This window comes from Macrobrachium rosenbergii, chromosome 14, assembly GCF_040412425.1.
Source record: "Macrobrachium rosenbergii isolate ZJJX-2024 chromosome 14, ASM4041242v1, whole genome shotgun sequence".
NCBI classification, from domain to species: Eukaryota; Metazoa; Arthropoda; class Malacostraca; order Decapoda; family Palaemonidae; genus Macrobrachium; species Macrobrachium rosenbergii.
This window is the reverse complement of record NC_089754.1, coordinates 36,963,356-36,977,383: the sequence shown is the minus strand read 5'-3', so window position 1 is coordinate 36,977,383 and position 14,028 is coordinate 36,963,356. Positions and strand designations below refer to the sequence as shown.

Here is a 14,028-nt window from a genome sequence, read left to right as displayed (position 1 = left end):
CGTTCAAGCAAAGTTAATTTAGCCAAAACGAATTTGAAGGTCTGGAAGACCCAGACTGGCTTATCTGGCAAAAGAAAGTTCGCTAAAATCATATTTCGTGAACTGCGATGAATTAAGATGCATAGTTGTTCAAGTTGCTGGTATTGTTTTAACATCATAAAATAACGACCATATTTCATAGGCTTTATAAGATGTTTAAAGAGATGACGAAGCTAGCAGTTACGTTTTATTTTTCCAAACTATGCACTGTTTTTAGGTTGACATTTTGAATTCTTGACATCTGAAATTACTAATACCCATTTGCAAAGTTAAAAAAATTAAAAAATCGTCCCATTTTCTTTCACCTAACGAATTTCGATGCGAAATATTCGTTTCAACTGCTCATTAAACATCTCGCTGCATGTTGGATGTTTTAGTAAACGACAGACATACGCAGTCTAACTCTGTATCATAGATTGAGAGCGCAGATTGGGTTAGTCTGGTTTGGTCCCCTGACAATTGACGCTTTTAATTGATTGGCCTACATGACCTCGAACCAAATGATGGTGACATGTTTAACCCGCATCGTCTCCATGAGCTCACGGACGAAGTAATCACCCGTTTTCTAAGAAGTGCGGCTGTCTGTACTGCATAGTGGTTGGAACTAAGGCCGCAGAATACGACATATACCGTTTTTACGATGTTCACGGCCTGTGCTGAAAATACCTGAATGTAGTCATTATTATTGTTGTTGTTTTCAGTAATCTCTTTGGGTTGAGTAAGAATTATAATGTTTTTTTGGCGCTGTTAAATAAAATGAAGGGGAACTGTCTTGAGTTTTGCACACATGCAGTTATTTAAACCCATACAGAGTATTAGTAATTACTGTATTATCCAATCTAAATACATTCAAGAGCATTGTATTGTATTCAGAGGAGATTGTATGTATGTATGTATGTACACATACATATATATATATATATATATATATATATATATATATATATATATATAAATTTCTGACTTACATCACGATTGAACCCAGGTCTTTCAAATGAAAGACCAGAATGCTGCCAACCAGGTTCGATCCTGATGTGAGTCAGAAATTTATTTCTGTTCCATGCGTAGTGTTGATATATATAACCTATTTATATGTATATATATAATATATACTGTATATATATACATATATATATATATATATATATATATATATATATATATATATATATATATATATATATATATATATATATATATATATAGGAGAGAGAGAGAGAATTTTCATGCTACATATGCCATGGTTACATGCTCCAAGTGGAACTTTGTAACTGATACAGGGATTTTTTTTAACTACTTTGTTATAAGTAATTTCATAAACTACATAATTGAATGTTTTTTACACAAACACACACTATATGAGATACCTAAAACAACAGTCAGTTTTGTGAAAATCAATTTTTACTCAAGTAACAGACATCGTGATATGTCATGAGGGGATGGGACAATTAATAGAATTGAAAGTTTTATTCAAATTTAGTCATTCTGCTGTCCTTCGTTTCTGATTCTCCCTCTCATTTGCAGTTTTCATTAAACAGAAACTGAATGGTTCAATTGTGATTACAACCATAATGTTGCCTGTTTAAAGTGTGTTGTACTTAAAAGTGCAAATGTCTTGAATAATAACGCATCTTGAACGCTATTGACTGAAGAGTAAATATTCCTACAAGAAGAGTGTAACCAACAATGTTATGACAGAGGTTGCCCTTAAAAGTGTTGATTGAATAACCATTATGGTGATTAGATAGTGAATTGTATATACCTGTACCTCACTTTGTCATAATGGTACTATGGTACAGTGTGACCCCTCCAGCCAATGGCGAGGCAAGGTCGGAAAATGCCCGTGGACGTTGGGCATGGTACCCACATGCATTTGGATCTTGCCTTGCAATACCTGCTTTACTCAAATACTTATGTGCAAGTAAGGCTTTTTTTTATAAGTTGGTTATCTGTTCTTAAGATAATATATTCCATTGTCTTCAGAAGACTGATATTAGCTTGGATTTTAAGCTTAATATCATAATTGAAGTATTGTATTGCACCTTTTTATTTTTAGGTTTGGTTAAAATAGTGTTACTTGTTTAGAGAAAAGAAGTTGAACATTGCAATGCAGTTAAATGTCAATGTTAATGTGTTTTCAGTCTGTATATTTGTTCTTATCTTTGCATTCATGATGTGCATTACGCTACCTTGACACAATGCTTTTGGTGTGCATTGTCCTTACGTGGTTACTAAAATTCCATAGAAAACCTAACATTTGTTTATATGGATGTCTGCCAGCCCCAGTTCTCTATACAGTACATTCTAAATCCATTTCAGTTCTTATTTTTTGTTGATGCTTATTATTTTTTTGTAATTATTGTATCAAGTTTGTTATTGTATGCACTGAATTGCTGCTATAGTTGTTGTATGTCCTGGTGGATCATTGCCATTTTAGCTTGTGCTCAGGCTTGCATTAGACACGAAAGAGTAGGGTAAGATGAGCTAAAGGCTAAGCTTCTAAACTGTAATGTTATATTGTTGTCCTCTGCTTGTGTATTTCAGAGCCTGGGAAGGAGAAGAGTGAGGGTGTGAATGGCAATATTGGTAGTGGTGATGGATCCCCTGAGCACCATCCAGCAGCCTTCAGCCCTTTAACTTCCACAGGTGCTCCCACAACCACATCATCATCCTCATCATCTTCTTCAGTTCCTCCCCTCACCAGCCAGCCACTCTCCCCTCCCCACGAGACACAGCCTCCAGATTATCACAGCCATCATCACATCATATCGTCAGAGAGGCCCGAACGCCCGACGTCACTCATGGCACCAGGTGGTAAGTGGCAGAGTCGTGGCCAACATGGTACTGCCTCCCCTGATTCAACTGATGCCGTCTTTGTGACTGCTACTAACACCAACTCTGCTGCCACTACCACAACCACTACCACCATGTGTGGGGGCCGTCATGCCCGCTGGCTCCTTTGTGTGCCCTCCAGCTCAGTACCAGGGGATCAGTACCAACCCACCAATGCCCCTCTTCCCCAACAGACTAGATCAGTCCAGTCCCCAAGTTCACAACAATCCCCTTCACTCAGCTCTGGAGCTCCTGCACCTACTGTTACTACAACTCGTACTGTACAGTCCCCTTCTTCCCGCTGTAACTTAGCAGGCTGTTTTTTGCGACCAGCCTTGCACTCTAATACTTCCACTCAAGGTCAGCAGCCCTCCCCATATGCCCCTCCAAGCCCTCATCCTCCTCCAGGTCTCCCATCCCCACAGTCTTCATATTCTTCTACTCAGTCCCAACCACAAACATGTGGGGGGTTGACAGTAACATATGCCCCCACTCCATTTGTGCAGGCTAGTCAGCTAACCACCTCATCGGGTCATGTTGCTCCCACACACTCTGGTGGTGCCAGTGTCTTCCCCTCAGCTTACCTACCCACCAACACCACCACCACCACGTACTCTTTCCCCTCTGTGTATTCGTCGACCAGCGTAGGCAGCAGTGCAGCAGCTGTACGGGCCACTCCCTCGCGGACTTCCCTTCCTGGTGAGTCCTTGGACCCAGAACACCACCACCACCAACAACAGCAACAACAGCATGACTGCTGCCAGCATGATGACCAGCCAGCATGACAAGTCAGCATGGACACCTGCACCTCCTCTGTCCTCAGCCAGTCGCCAGCTTTATCATTTCCTTTGCCTATATTACACAATTTATTTTGTTTAATTCTATACATCGCGTACACTTCACGATATTTGTAAATTTTTTGTGACCAGTCTAAGGAATAGTTTTCTGGGAATGTCAGTGTTCACATCCACTTGTACGTAGTGCAATCACCAAAAAGTTTATTTAAATTAGGTCAGTTATTCAGTGTTTTAAGATAAGACTTCTTTTTTCGTAAAGTAGAGCAGATCATTTCAATTTTTTATGACACTAGTGCCTGTGTGTGTATTTCATTATATATATTGGTTCAGTACTTAACATTTTGCTTAGCGAACATTCTCTGTTTTAATGTTTCTAAATGTAATTTCTTATGTTCTTGCAACATCATGCTTAGTTCAGATTTTAACATTAAATTATCATTGCAGTTTCTGATGGAGGCATTGGAGGTGTGCAAGTCTTACCCACGGAAATTCCAAGTGGCCTACATCCTGTTCACCAGCGGGATACCCACACTTACTATGGTGGACAGAGTTCAGCCGATGACCATTACATGACCCATCATGTTCCACATTTACCTGAACCGCCAATTCCAGTATCAGAAATTGGCCCAATACCACCACCACCTATGTTTTCTTCGCCATCACCCGTTGTACACCCAAGAAGTCATCCGCCCCCGCCATACCACCCACCAACTTCAGGGACTGGAGTACAGAATGCCATGGGTCACAATCTCTCAAACTCAGAATATGGAGGTAAGTTGATTTCAAATATTTATAAGTGAATTAAGAATATCAGTGTGGTCCAGTAATTATTCAGAATTCTATATTAAATTCAGTTAACTATATTCAGTAGATGGTAGTCATGGCGGAATAATTGAATTTTCTTGAACACGGTAACCTGTCCCACAGCAAGGGCATGGCACAAATAGCTCATAGGAACGGGTACATATTTTCTCTTGATCAATAAGATTCCAATATCAATCACATTGGAATGTTCATGTTATTCCCAGTATCTTTCTAATATTAACTCCATATTACATAGGAATCAGTTTAATATATTACAGTACTGTATTTATGTATCTCGTATTGCTGTACGGCTCTAGTACTGTATGAGGAAAATTAGAACAAATTTTTGGGTGCCCAGTTGTGTGTGTTTATGTAGGGAAAACATAATTTAAAAATCATGTGGCATGTTTTTTATGTTTTTTGTAATTTGGTTGTTGGTATACAAAAGGTTATTCCCCAAGTGCCAAAAAATGTTAAGTGAAGGAAGTGACAGTGTTACAGATTATGAAAAATTCAGTGATGAAGCATATAGCTTTACACACTGCAGTAATTACTGACAGCAAACTGATTTGAATAACAAGGAGTTGTTGTAAAATTTTTGTATTATCCTTTCTATTTTAAATATTTTTAAAAATCCTGATTGGCAGTACACTTTGGGTGCCCAAGGAAAATGTACCCTATTTACATGGGATGAAATAGTTTATTCAAATACAAAGTTTTGTTGACTTCACTATATTGTTTACTGCATTGGTTCTGTATTTGCAGTATACCTATTCATAACTTTATGTGACAGAAATTGACCAGTTTTAAAGAAATGGAGATTATAGGCAGCAGTATTATCATTTATTTAGATGAGGAGGTCAATGAGGTTATAGTAATCCAGGTTGAACTGAGATTACCTAAATTTATTTTAGGGCATATTGTATTTTTGTGTGATAGTAATCATTGCACTGTAGACAGTTGTGTTTTGCTCTTCTAGCATAGCCTCCATAAAGAGTACATGCTGAGTTATCAGCAAACATATGATATACTAGCTAGTATTTGTGGATGTGAAACGTAGTTTTGAAGCAAGAAGTAGAAGCAGATGTAGATGGTAATTTGCTTTTTAATAGTATTATGCAACTTGTTGTTTCTTTGTTTTTCAAATGTGTGTGTACTTGACTTGCAGTAAAAAACGATGATGAAGTGAAAAGCAGTACAGCTAATGGCATCCTCGGCTGGTTTGAGGCCAGAATGGCGGATTTTGCTAATGCTGGTAATTTAGTTCTATATGTAGTTTCAAATAGATTCCTAAACTAACAAAATGAATTGTGTATGTTAACTAATTCCTTGCTTTAACTAACCAGTTTCTTGTGTACGTATACCAAGTTTCAAACTATGCCATGTACTGTAGTGATAATGGATATTCAGGTATATCTGACAAACTTGCTGTTCAGTTAATTGCCATTCTGAACAGCGCAGTTTTTCTTACATCTTTTGATCACTTTTAGGGGTCTTAGTGAGAACCTACAAGAGTATTGTATAGATTTTTTTTTTTTTTATTAAAGTAGTAGTATTAATTTAAAACATAATTAGCACCTTTTCTATTACTTAAAGGTTTTGCTCCAGTATCTCAAGGCTTTAGTAGTCTGGATTACAATACCAGATACACTACTCACATAAAAGTGAGCTATTTATTCCTGATAAATTTAGTTTTTCATTCCTTATGCATACTTCAGTTTTAACTGCTTTTGAATAGGCTTGTGGGTTTTCAAAATTAATTGCATCAATGACCTGTGGATGCTCTTGTGCCATAAAAGCACTTACCTAGCGAGTCAAAAACTTTTCATAATTTGTCTGTAGCTGATATAATTGTTGAACCCTGTTAAGTGTCTGGTGATGTAGGCTTCAGAGGAAATAAAATTACAAATATAAATTGCATCTTGCATGACTAAATTGCAAATAGAAATTACTATGAATGATTATATACCATTGTTAAAGTTCATTTTGATTAATGAATGACAGATTTGAAGGGTGATGTAACTGATAAATCAAAGTGATTAAACTTACAGTAGGGTCAGCCCAATCATTGTAAGTATTAGGTGCGATCTTTCACTTGAACAGAACTCTTAGGCCAGCCTTATGGGAGTTCAGATTTTTAGATTTGTGCTCTGGTAAAACTAGTGATTGACTTTATAAGATTTATGAGGTGTGAAATTTAACACTCTTGCATGTGCCCTACATCTTCACCACTTTGTGTACGGCAAAAACTCATTGGAAACTTGGGTTATCACAAGCAGGAATATTCTTGTCTTAGCAAAAGCAAGTTACCAACTTTAACAGTTAAACTAAGCTCAGAATTCCTGGATGTTCATAATTTGGTGGTTAACTACTATTTTTAAGAAGTTGTAATCTTAATAATATATTGAGTATAATTGTTTCCCCCTTTATAGAACTCTTTAGGTCAACTCAGTGAGAGCTCATTTGTGGTTCTTGGTCTGCTTGGTGTACTCTGTAGTCAATCAAGTCATTACTAAGTAAAACCATATCATGAAAATAGTCCTTTATCTCATATTTTCTTTGGCCTGTGGTGAGGAAAGTTTTTGAAACTTATCTCCATCCCCACTTTGTGTCATGGTCCTTTAAATGATTTTATATATTGTAGCCATTCTCCTAGTATTTTATTTGTCTGGGTTTTTTGAGGCGTGCTCTTCCCCCAAACTTAGGTCATTTAAGCACAGAATCACCTTGGTTTTACAGAGTAGAGGAATAAAGGATATTGTAACTGAAAGAGAAAACTTTCCTCCTACAAAATTGTCACTACTCTTTAGCTAGTTATCCACCAATTGGTCGTTTTGAAAATTCTAAACTTGGTATGACAGGCAAGGACTAGGAATTTGATATTCTTAAGAATAATTTGTTGAGATTATACAGAATTTCTTTATATCATGCATCTGTTTTATTTTTGGGGGACTAGTGGTGCATTGGTACTGTTTTCAGGAAAAAGTTGAATGGATGATAATTATAAAAATTTTTATCTTTGGTAGACTATTGAAGAGGAAATTTGAGTCAATAGCATTTGGGCAGGTGAAGCTATTTTTATTCACTCAGTCTACTTAAAGTTCTGTTCAATTAAATGAATTCTGATCTTGATAGGACAAACATAAACAGTATTTAATACATTTACTTTCCACCCATTTTAGTACAGTATACAATATATGATACAGTACATTGCAGAGGAATGCTACATTGATCTTTTCATCACTTTTAAGCCAAGGTAGTACGTTCATCTTATGAGTTACTATTAAGTGCTGCCTTAACAAGACATTTAATGTAATTGCAGAAACTCAAGGTACAGGTTGACCATCACTAATCCGGCATCATTGGGACCTGGAGGGTGCCGGATTAGCCATATGTTAGGCTAGAATACATGAAACCCAGTAGCTAAGCACCTCATCTTAGAATTAAAGTATCCCATAAATCAGTACAAGTTGGTTAATAAAGAAAAGACAATTATCAAATACAGGTAGTGCTCGAGTTACGATAATTTGACTTACGATATTTCAAGTTTACGATGCGGTTAGCAATAATTAATACCGATATGAAAATATTTAGGAAAAAATATTTTTAGATTTCACGCAGGCGCAGGCAGCGAGAGAGACCAACTTACAATAGACCAACTTCTTTTCCTCCATCTCTTTATTCCATCTGCTAGTTAAAAAAGTAAAAGAAAATGATAAAAGTATTGTTAGTAACGTTATACTCTTGCGTAAATGCGTACAGCCATGAACAACCAAACGGGAAACTGTTGTTTTGCTAATAATCGTATCGGATAACAACTGTTGTGCTTGTATTTCAACCATCGTACGGTAATACACAATTACTGTAGTTATGTTACAAATGACGTTGAGTACTGTACAATAGGACTGATATATTTTTTACACTATACCCTTATTTGGAGAAAAGATCGGCAGGGAAATAAACTGCTACAGTAACTTTAAGCTGCAAGTTGTAGCTGAAGCTGAGAAAACAATTTTAAAGCTGCCAATGACTATAAATTATCGTGCATCAGCAACATGGATGAAACTCGACCATAAATAAAACTGGAGAGATTGTATTTTAATCAAAACTACTGGGCATGAAAGAATACAAATTACTACTGTTTTCACGCCGATAAAAGATAAATATGTAAAGCTCGTATTATGATGAAATCAAGAGAAAATAGCGAACGGAATCTTGATTTTTTTTCACACAAAACAAACATTCCCCAAAACGGCCAGCCGCGATTCCCAAGAACGTCATATATTAACGAAAAAATAGCTAAATTAGTTTCACAACGAGACATTTAAGTTATATTTCGACTTAAAAACACTTCAGTATAACGAAAAATATCCTCGCCCCAAATAAATAAAGTATCCATATTCATTTATGCTAACTAGAAGCAAGAAATTATTTCGGCTTTGAACTTAGTCAAATGTCCGGCGAAATAAACACCGCGGCATATCAATTCTGAAAACAAAACACTGATCACAATTAAAAGTTTATAATACAAAAGCAATATGAGAATATATTCATTTATGCTAACTGGAAACAATGTAGTAAAACATAACTTTTAAAAAAGATCCATGAAAAATGATGTAACTTTTAAAAGATCCATGAAAAAGATGTACATTCGTTATGTATAATGTGAATGGAGTTCAGTATCATGTAGGCTAGGCTACCAGTTAGTTGATGCAGCATACTGTGCCACCAAATCGAAGCGGCCAGCGAGCGAGTTTGCGCAGCGACCTGGGAAATTTGAAAATCAGCGCGGAAACATTAGAAATTACTCTAGCCGAAATTTGTGCCGGAATACTGATTGTTCCGGACTACTGATTGCCGGATTAGTGATGGTCAACCTGTACAATGAAGCAAACAAAAACTATGAGGTGCTCTGTTGATAAGTATTTTTAAGGGATATTTCAAAAGCTACCATTTATATGCATATACAAGTAACAACATCCTTCTCGTATTTGTGCTTATGTTGAGTTTTAGCTATAGCACTTTTATTGTAGGAATCTTTTAATGCATCATAGATTTTGGATATAGCTGATTTTTGACATTTTGGTGCAAATTTCTGAAATTCAGGTTTTCAAAACTCGAAAAGGATCCCATGGCAGAAACAGATTTTTGTTTGGCTATCAAATGATACACTGTACAGTAATGTCTAAGTTAGGCACATTTGTTTAAATTTTGTGTAAATGAAATTAAAGGTATTTTTTATTTTGAATTTTCAGTGATTTAACAAATTTAATGAGTGCTTCATTGTAAAGTATCTAAAGAACCATTTTGCATGTGTATTATTTTTAAAAATTTTAATTGAAAAGAGTATGTTGAGTTGGAGATTCTAAATGCTTTACTTTATTAACTATTTGATTTTTTTTTTTTTTATAAAACACTCCAAGCAAGATCAGGATTTAGATACTGGAAGGCTTTAGCCATAACTATAGTTGTAGTTTTAAGCAGTTTATGTATTCTTTATTCCTGTCATGCTTATTGTGTTTGCAGTCTTATTCTTAGAAGACTCAAAGGAAACGTAGCAACAAGATTCCTTGGGCAAGCATATTCTCAATTTTGGAATTTATACTTATTGTATATATATATGTGGAGACATTTTTCTTATTTCATTGAACTTATAGGTTCTTACATGCAATACTGACCCAGCATGGAAGTTTCTTATGGACAGAGTATGAAGTTTCTTATGGACAGAGTATTTTTACTATAACTTTCTCAGCTTTTCAATTACTGTCAACATTTCCCACAACAGCAGTGAATTGCATCATGGACTTAATTTGAGTCCATAATTGAACCCCTTTTAATTCCCAATGTTTTTCAAATCTTATTGAATGATTGAACTATTTGTTTACCCAATGTGCCTTTACTTGCTAATGTTCGTGCATTTTATATTAAAATTCATTATGAGTTTTTAGGCATTCAGTTTGTTTCGTTTATTTAAAGATAAATTACTGCAAAGGTATATAAACGTTGTGTGAAGTTTTCACTTGTCCCCCTAGTGATTTAGTAAACTTTTGATATATTTTCTCCAGTCAACAAAAAAATTATTTTTCATCTTCAATAATCTATATTAAAATATATATAATTTACCATCTTATATTTGTCAGTCTAAAACAGGAGAATAAAATTGCAAACGTGAATTCGACTCAGTTGATTGTTCAATGAGTCATCTGGTGTTTTTGGAACAAGCTGATTGTTTACTAAAATGATTAGATATGTCTCAAGCACTGCCTATTGTCAAGTATAGTGTTTCATGAACATTCATTTTAGGATATTTATGGACTTTACTTGGTCTACTTGAGAGATTTTTCTGAGTTTGTTTACAAAATTTTAGATATGTGAAATCTTATTATATTTTAATATCTGTAAAGTAAAGTTACATGTTTTTATGAAATTCACACCATTTCCTAGACATTATCTGGCTTGTAATTGGTAACTTGGAGGGCACACAGTCTAGACTTAACATGGATAAAAATGTGCTTGATTCCCAGATTGGCAAAGGTTGCCTGTGATGTGGTGTTGGGAACACTCACACACACACACACTCTCTCTCTCTCTCTCTCTCTCTCTCTCTCTCTCTCTCTCTCTCTCTCTCTCTCTCTCTCTCTCTCTCTCTCTTTAAGGCTTTTGTGAATTCTGTTTACAACCTGGCAGTTATTTTTCATCAGTATGTTGGTGGGCTTGTTAAACTACTTTATAATACAGTATTCTTGGGTGTTTTTTTTTCTTTTGGATCATCATATGCATGCCATTATAAAGTGAAAGGAAGGCCTCTCCACTCTTTGCAAGCTTTCCAATTTGGTGAGACTGCTTCATTCACTAAAAAGAAAAAGATAAGAACCTTTCAGTTATTGCCAACAAGGGCTCAAAGGGGAATGCACACTTTTATTTAATGAGTTATATTCAGTTTTTGAACCTTCATCCTTTTATTTTTCTTATGACAAAGGGTTAGTAACATAGGGGTTGGTATTCATTAACCCTTTCTAGGAACCATAAGAATTCCCAGAAAAGACTTCATCAACCAGCCTCTCTGTTGAGTTTTCAGAAAATTTTATCTCCTTTCCACGTCCAAATTTTTTGTGGACGGCTAGGGAGATGCTTCTATATATAATTCGGCATGTAAAGAGGTTCTTGAAAAAGTGACAAAAAACTTTTGTCAACTCCTAGGCCCAAAAATCACAATGGCTTGGCTTAAGGAAGCCACTGAAAGAGCTTATGTATTTTTTGTGTAGAATATCTCTGGTCAGAGCTTTTGGTCAGCAGGTAGTGGTGTTTTGCTCACCTACCTTGCCATAAAGCTTCTTTCATCCGTGGTTTTTTTGTGTAGAACACATCTTGAAATACCTTGGGCACAGTGATAGTGACTGGGAAACATTAGGAAGCATTGCGCACAAGGAGTTATGTTTTTTCTTGCTAAATTCTTGGCCTGCCCTTTAAACTACTAGAGTATATAGTTAATGGTAATTACCTACATTATGTAAAATATAATCTGGGTTTTTCATACATTTCTTTCAAGTTGTTGTGATGAAAGAATGACAGTACAGTATATTTGTTGTTTGTTCCCACGTTTCAGTTGTTTATCATGTAAGAAAATTTACAGTAATGGTAAAACTTCACTTAGCAAGGCATATGGTTGGAAATAGGGTAGAGCTTTATGTATTAAACATATCTGTTGTAGGTTATTCATTTTTATATCATTACATTTCATTATCCTTTCGCTTATAGAACTGTCTCAGTTTTGGGTAACTTTTAACTCACCTCATTGACATTGCACCTTATTTTTCCTCTCAGTATATCCATCAATGCTGCTTGGGCTTTCCTTTTGAGTTGTGGAACTGTCATCATGCTACTTAAATTATTTAACGTGTATTTGACTCCTTAAAGGTATTTCAATAAAATCCAGTTTACTTTTATACACTGGAGTTTGAGCACTGAATAACCAAAAGTGCCTCAATATTTGGCTCTATATAGATTAAATTTCATGCTTCATTGATTTATTCACTGGAGTATTATTATTATTCAAAATTCACTTGAATTGCGTAAGTGTATGTTTATTCAATGCTTTACTTCTATTTTCAGAAGATGATATTGAGGAGGAGGATGATGGTACAGACGTCGATGGACTTGTGTATTTCAACAGTAGTCATGGATCTTATGTTGACACTTCTCAAGTAGAGGAAGTCCCTGCTCGTGAACCAAGATTAGATGCTAAGCCTCTTAAATCTGCCCTTAAAAAGAAAAATACCTCAGGAACTGCCAACGGCTCTGCTGGGACACCCCCGGCAGGAACACCCACTGATGGTAGCAAGCCATTAAGTGTACGACAAGATGGCAATAGGTAATATTGACATGCATTGTATGTAAATAGTATGTAGATTTTTCTGCTTATATTAATTGTATTCAAGTACTTTCTTGTTTGATATTAACTGACGTGACTAACTCACAGCTGTAATTTTAGGAATAGTGATGGAAAGGTTAATTTAGGTGAGAGAGAGGATTGCATTCAACTGAAATACTATTTTATCTTTCCAAATATTGTGGAAATATTGTGGATTTATTCTAAATACACTAGATTTATTCTGTGAGTAGATATGGAATTTAGCTTAAAATTATGAAATGTGTCCTTGGTCTTGCTTTTTTATTCATTAATGTTTCAGTATTTCCCCTTTAGGCAAACGTTGGAAGTCCAGTAATGGTTTGTTATTATTGCTAACCCCTTTTTACATTCACTTTGAATCTTGAAAAATTATTAATTCCCAGATTGTTTACAGTAAATGGTAAAATATTAATATAGTACTAAGACATACCATGGTGAACTGTAACATCTGAAGCAAAGTAGCATTTATAAACATTTACAGCTGATAAAGCAAGAGACCTTTTACTTAAAAAAATGAAGGTAAACTAAGTGATGTAGGCAGTGTTCATTGCATCTTGGGTGTTGCTGGGAAAGTGGGTCAGAAATTTTTCTTCCTATGAAGGCACACATTATTTAAGATATTGGACATTTGATTTTTATGTCTTTAATTTACCTACATATTTTGTCTTGACTTTATTATATTTTATTTTCTGAACTTGTTTGATTTGGTTTTACGTGGTTTATGTGGTAAAGAGCCACAAGCAGTATGTCTTGAAATATGTTTTTCAAGAATGTGGTAGTTTCGTTATATGCATTTTTATTTCACTTCAGTAGTATGGACCTACAGTTTACAACTCCAGTTAAGTATTTCCAGATTTAGTTTGATTGTCGGTTTTCTGGGAATTGTCTTCTTTTAACCCATGTAGTGGGATGTTGCCATCAGTGTACCTCATAGAGTGCACTGTAGGCATTACTGAAGGTTGTTTGCAGCTTCCCATTGGCCTCTACCTATATCCACTCTTTAGCCTTTTAATATACCTCCGTTTCCACTTCCTTTCTTCCATCTTGCTGTCCGACCACTCCAGCTCTCTCTTTTCACTGTCATGAGCACTGAATGGCTGTGTGCCAGAGTGCTTGGCTTTAGAGCCCAGTATGTATAAATCAAAT

General features: G+C 35.5%; 1 protein-coding gene across 29 annotated transcripts in view; it reads left to right on the top strand.

Moving 5' to 3' along the window:
• Positions 1 to 14,028, top strand: part of LOC136845935 (phosphatase and actin regulator 3-like) — an 873,386-nt gene that overhangs the window by 827,586 nt on the left and 31,772 nt on the right. For 10 of the 29 annotated variants that reach the window (XM_067116454.1, XM_067116456.1, XM_067116453.1 and 7 more), the window contains 4 exons: positions 2,584 to 2,853; positions 4,113 to 4,439; positions 5,641 to 5,727; positions 12,585 to 12,843. In XM_067116454.1, coding sequence (XP_066972555.1) covers positions 2,584 to 2,853; positions 4,113 to 4,439; positions 5,641 to 5,727; positions 12,585 to 12,843 — 943 coding nt within the window. Of the gene's footprint in view, positions 1 to 2,583; positions 3,571 to 4,112; positions 4,440 to 5,640; positions 5,728 to 12,584; positions 12,844 to 14,028 lie in introns of all 29 variants that reach the window. The other 19 variants (XM_067116448.1, XM_067116449.1, XM_067116447.1 and 16 more) reach the window with 3 other exon arrangements.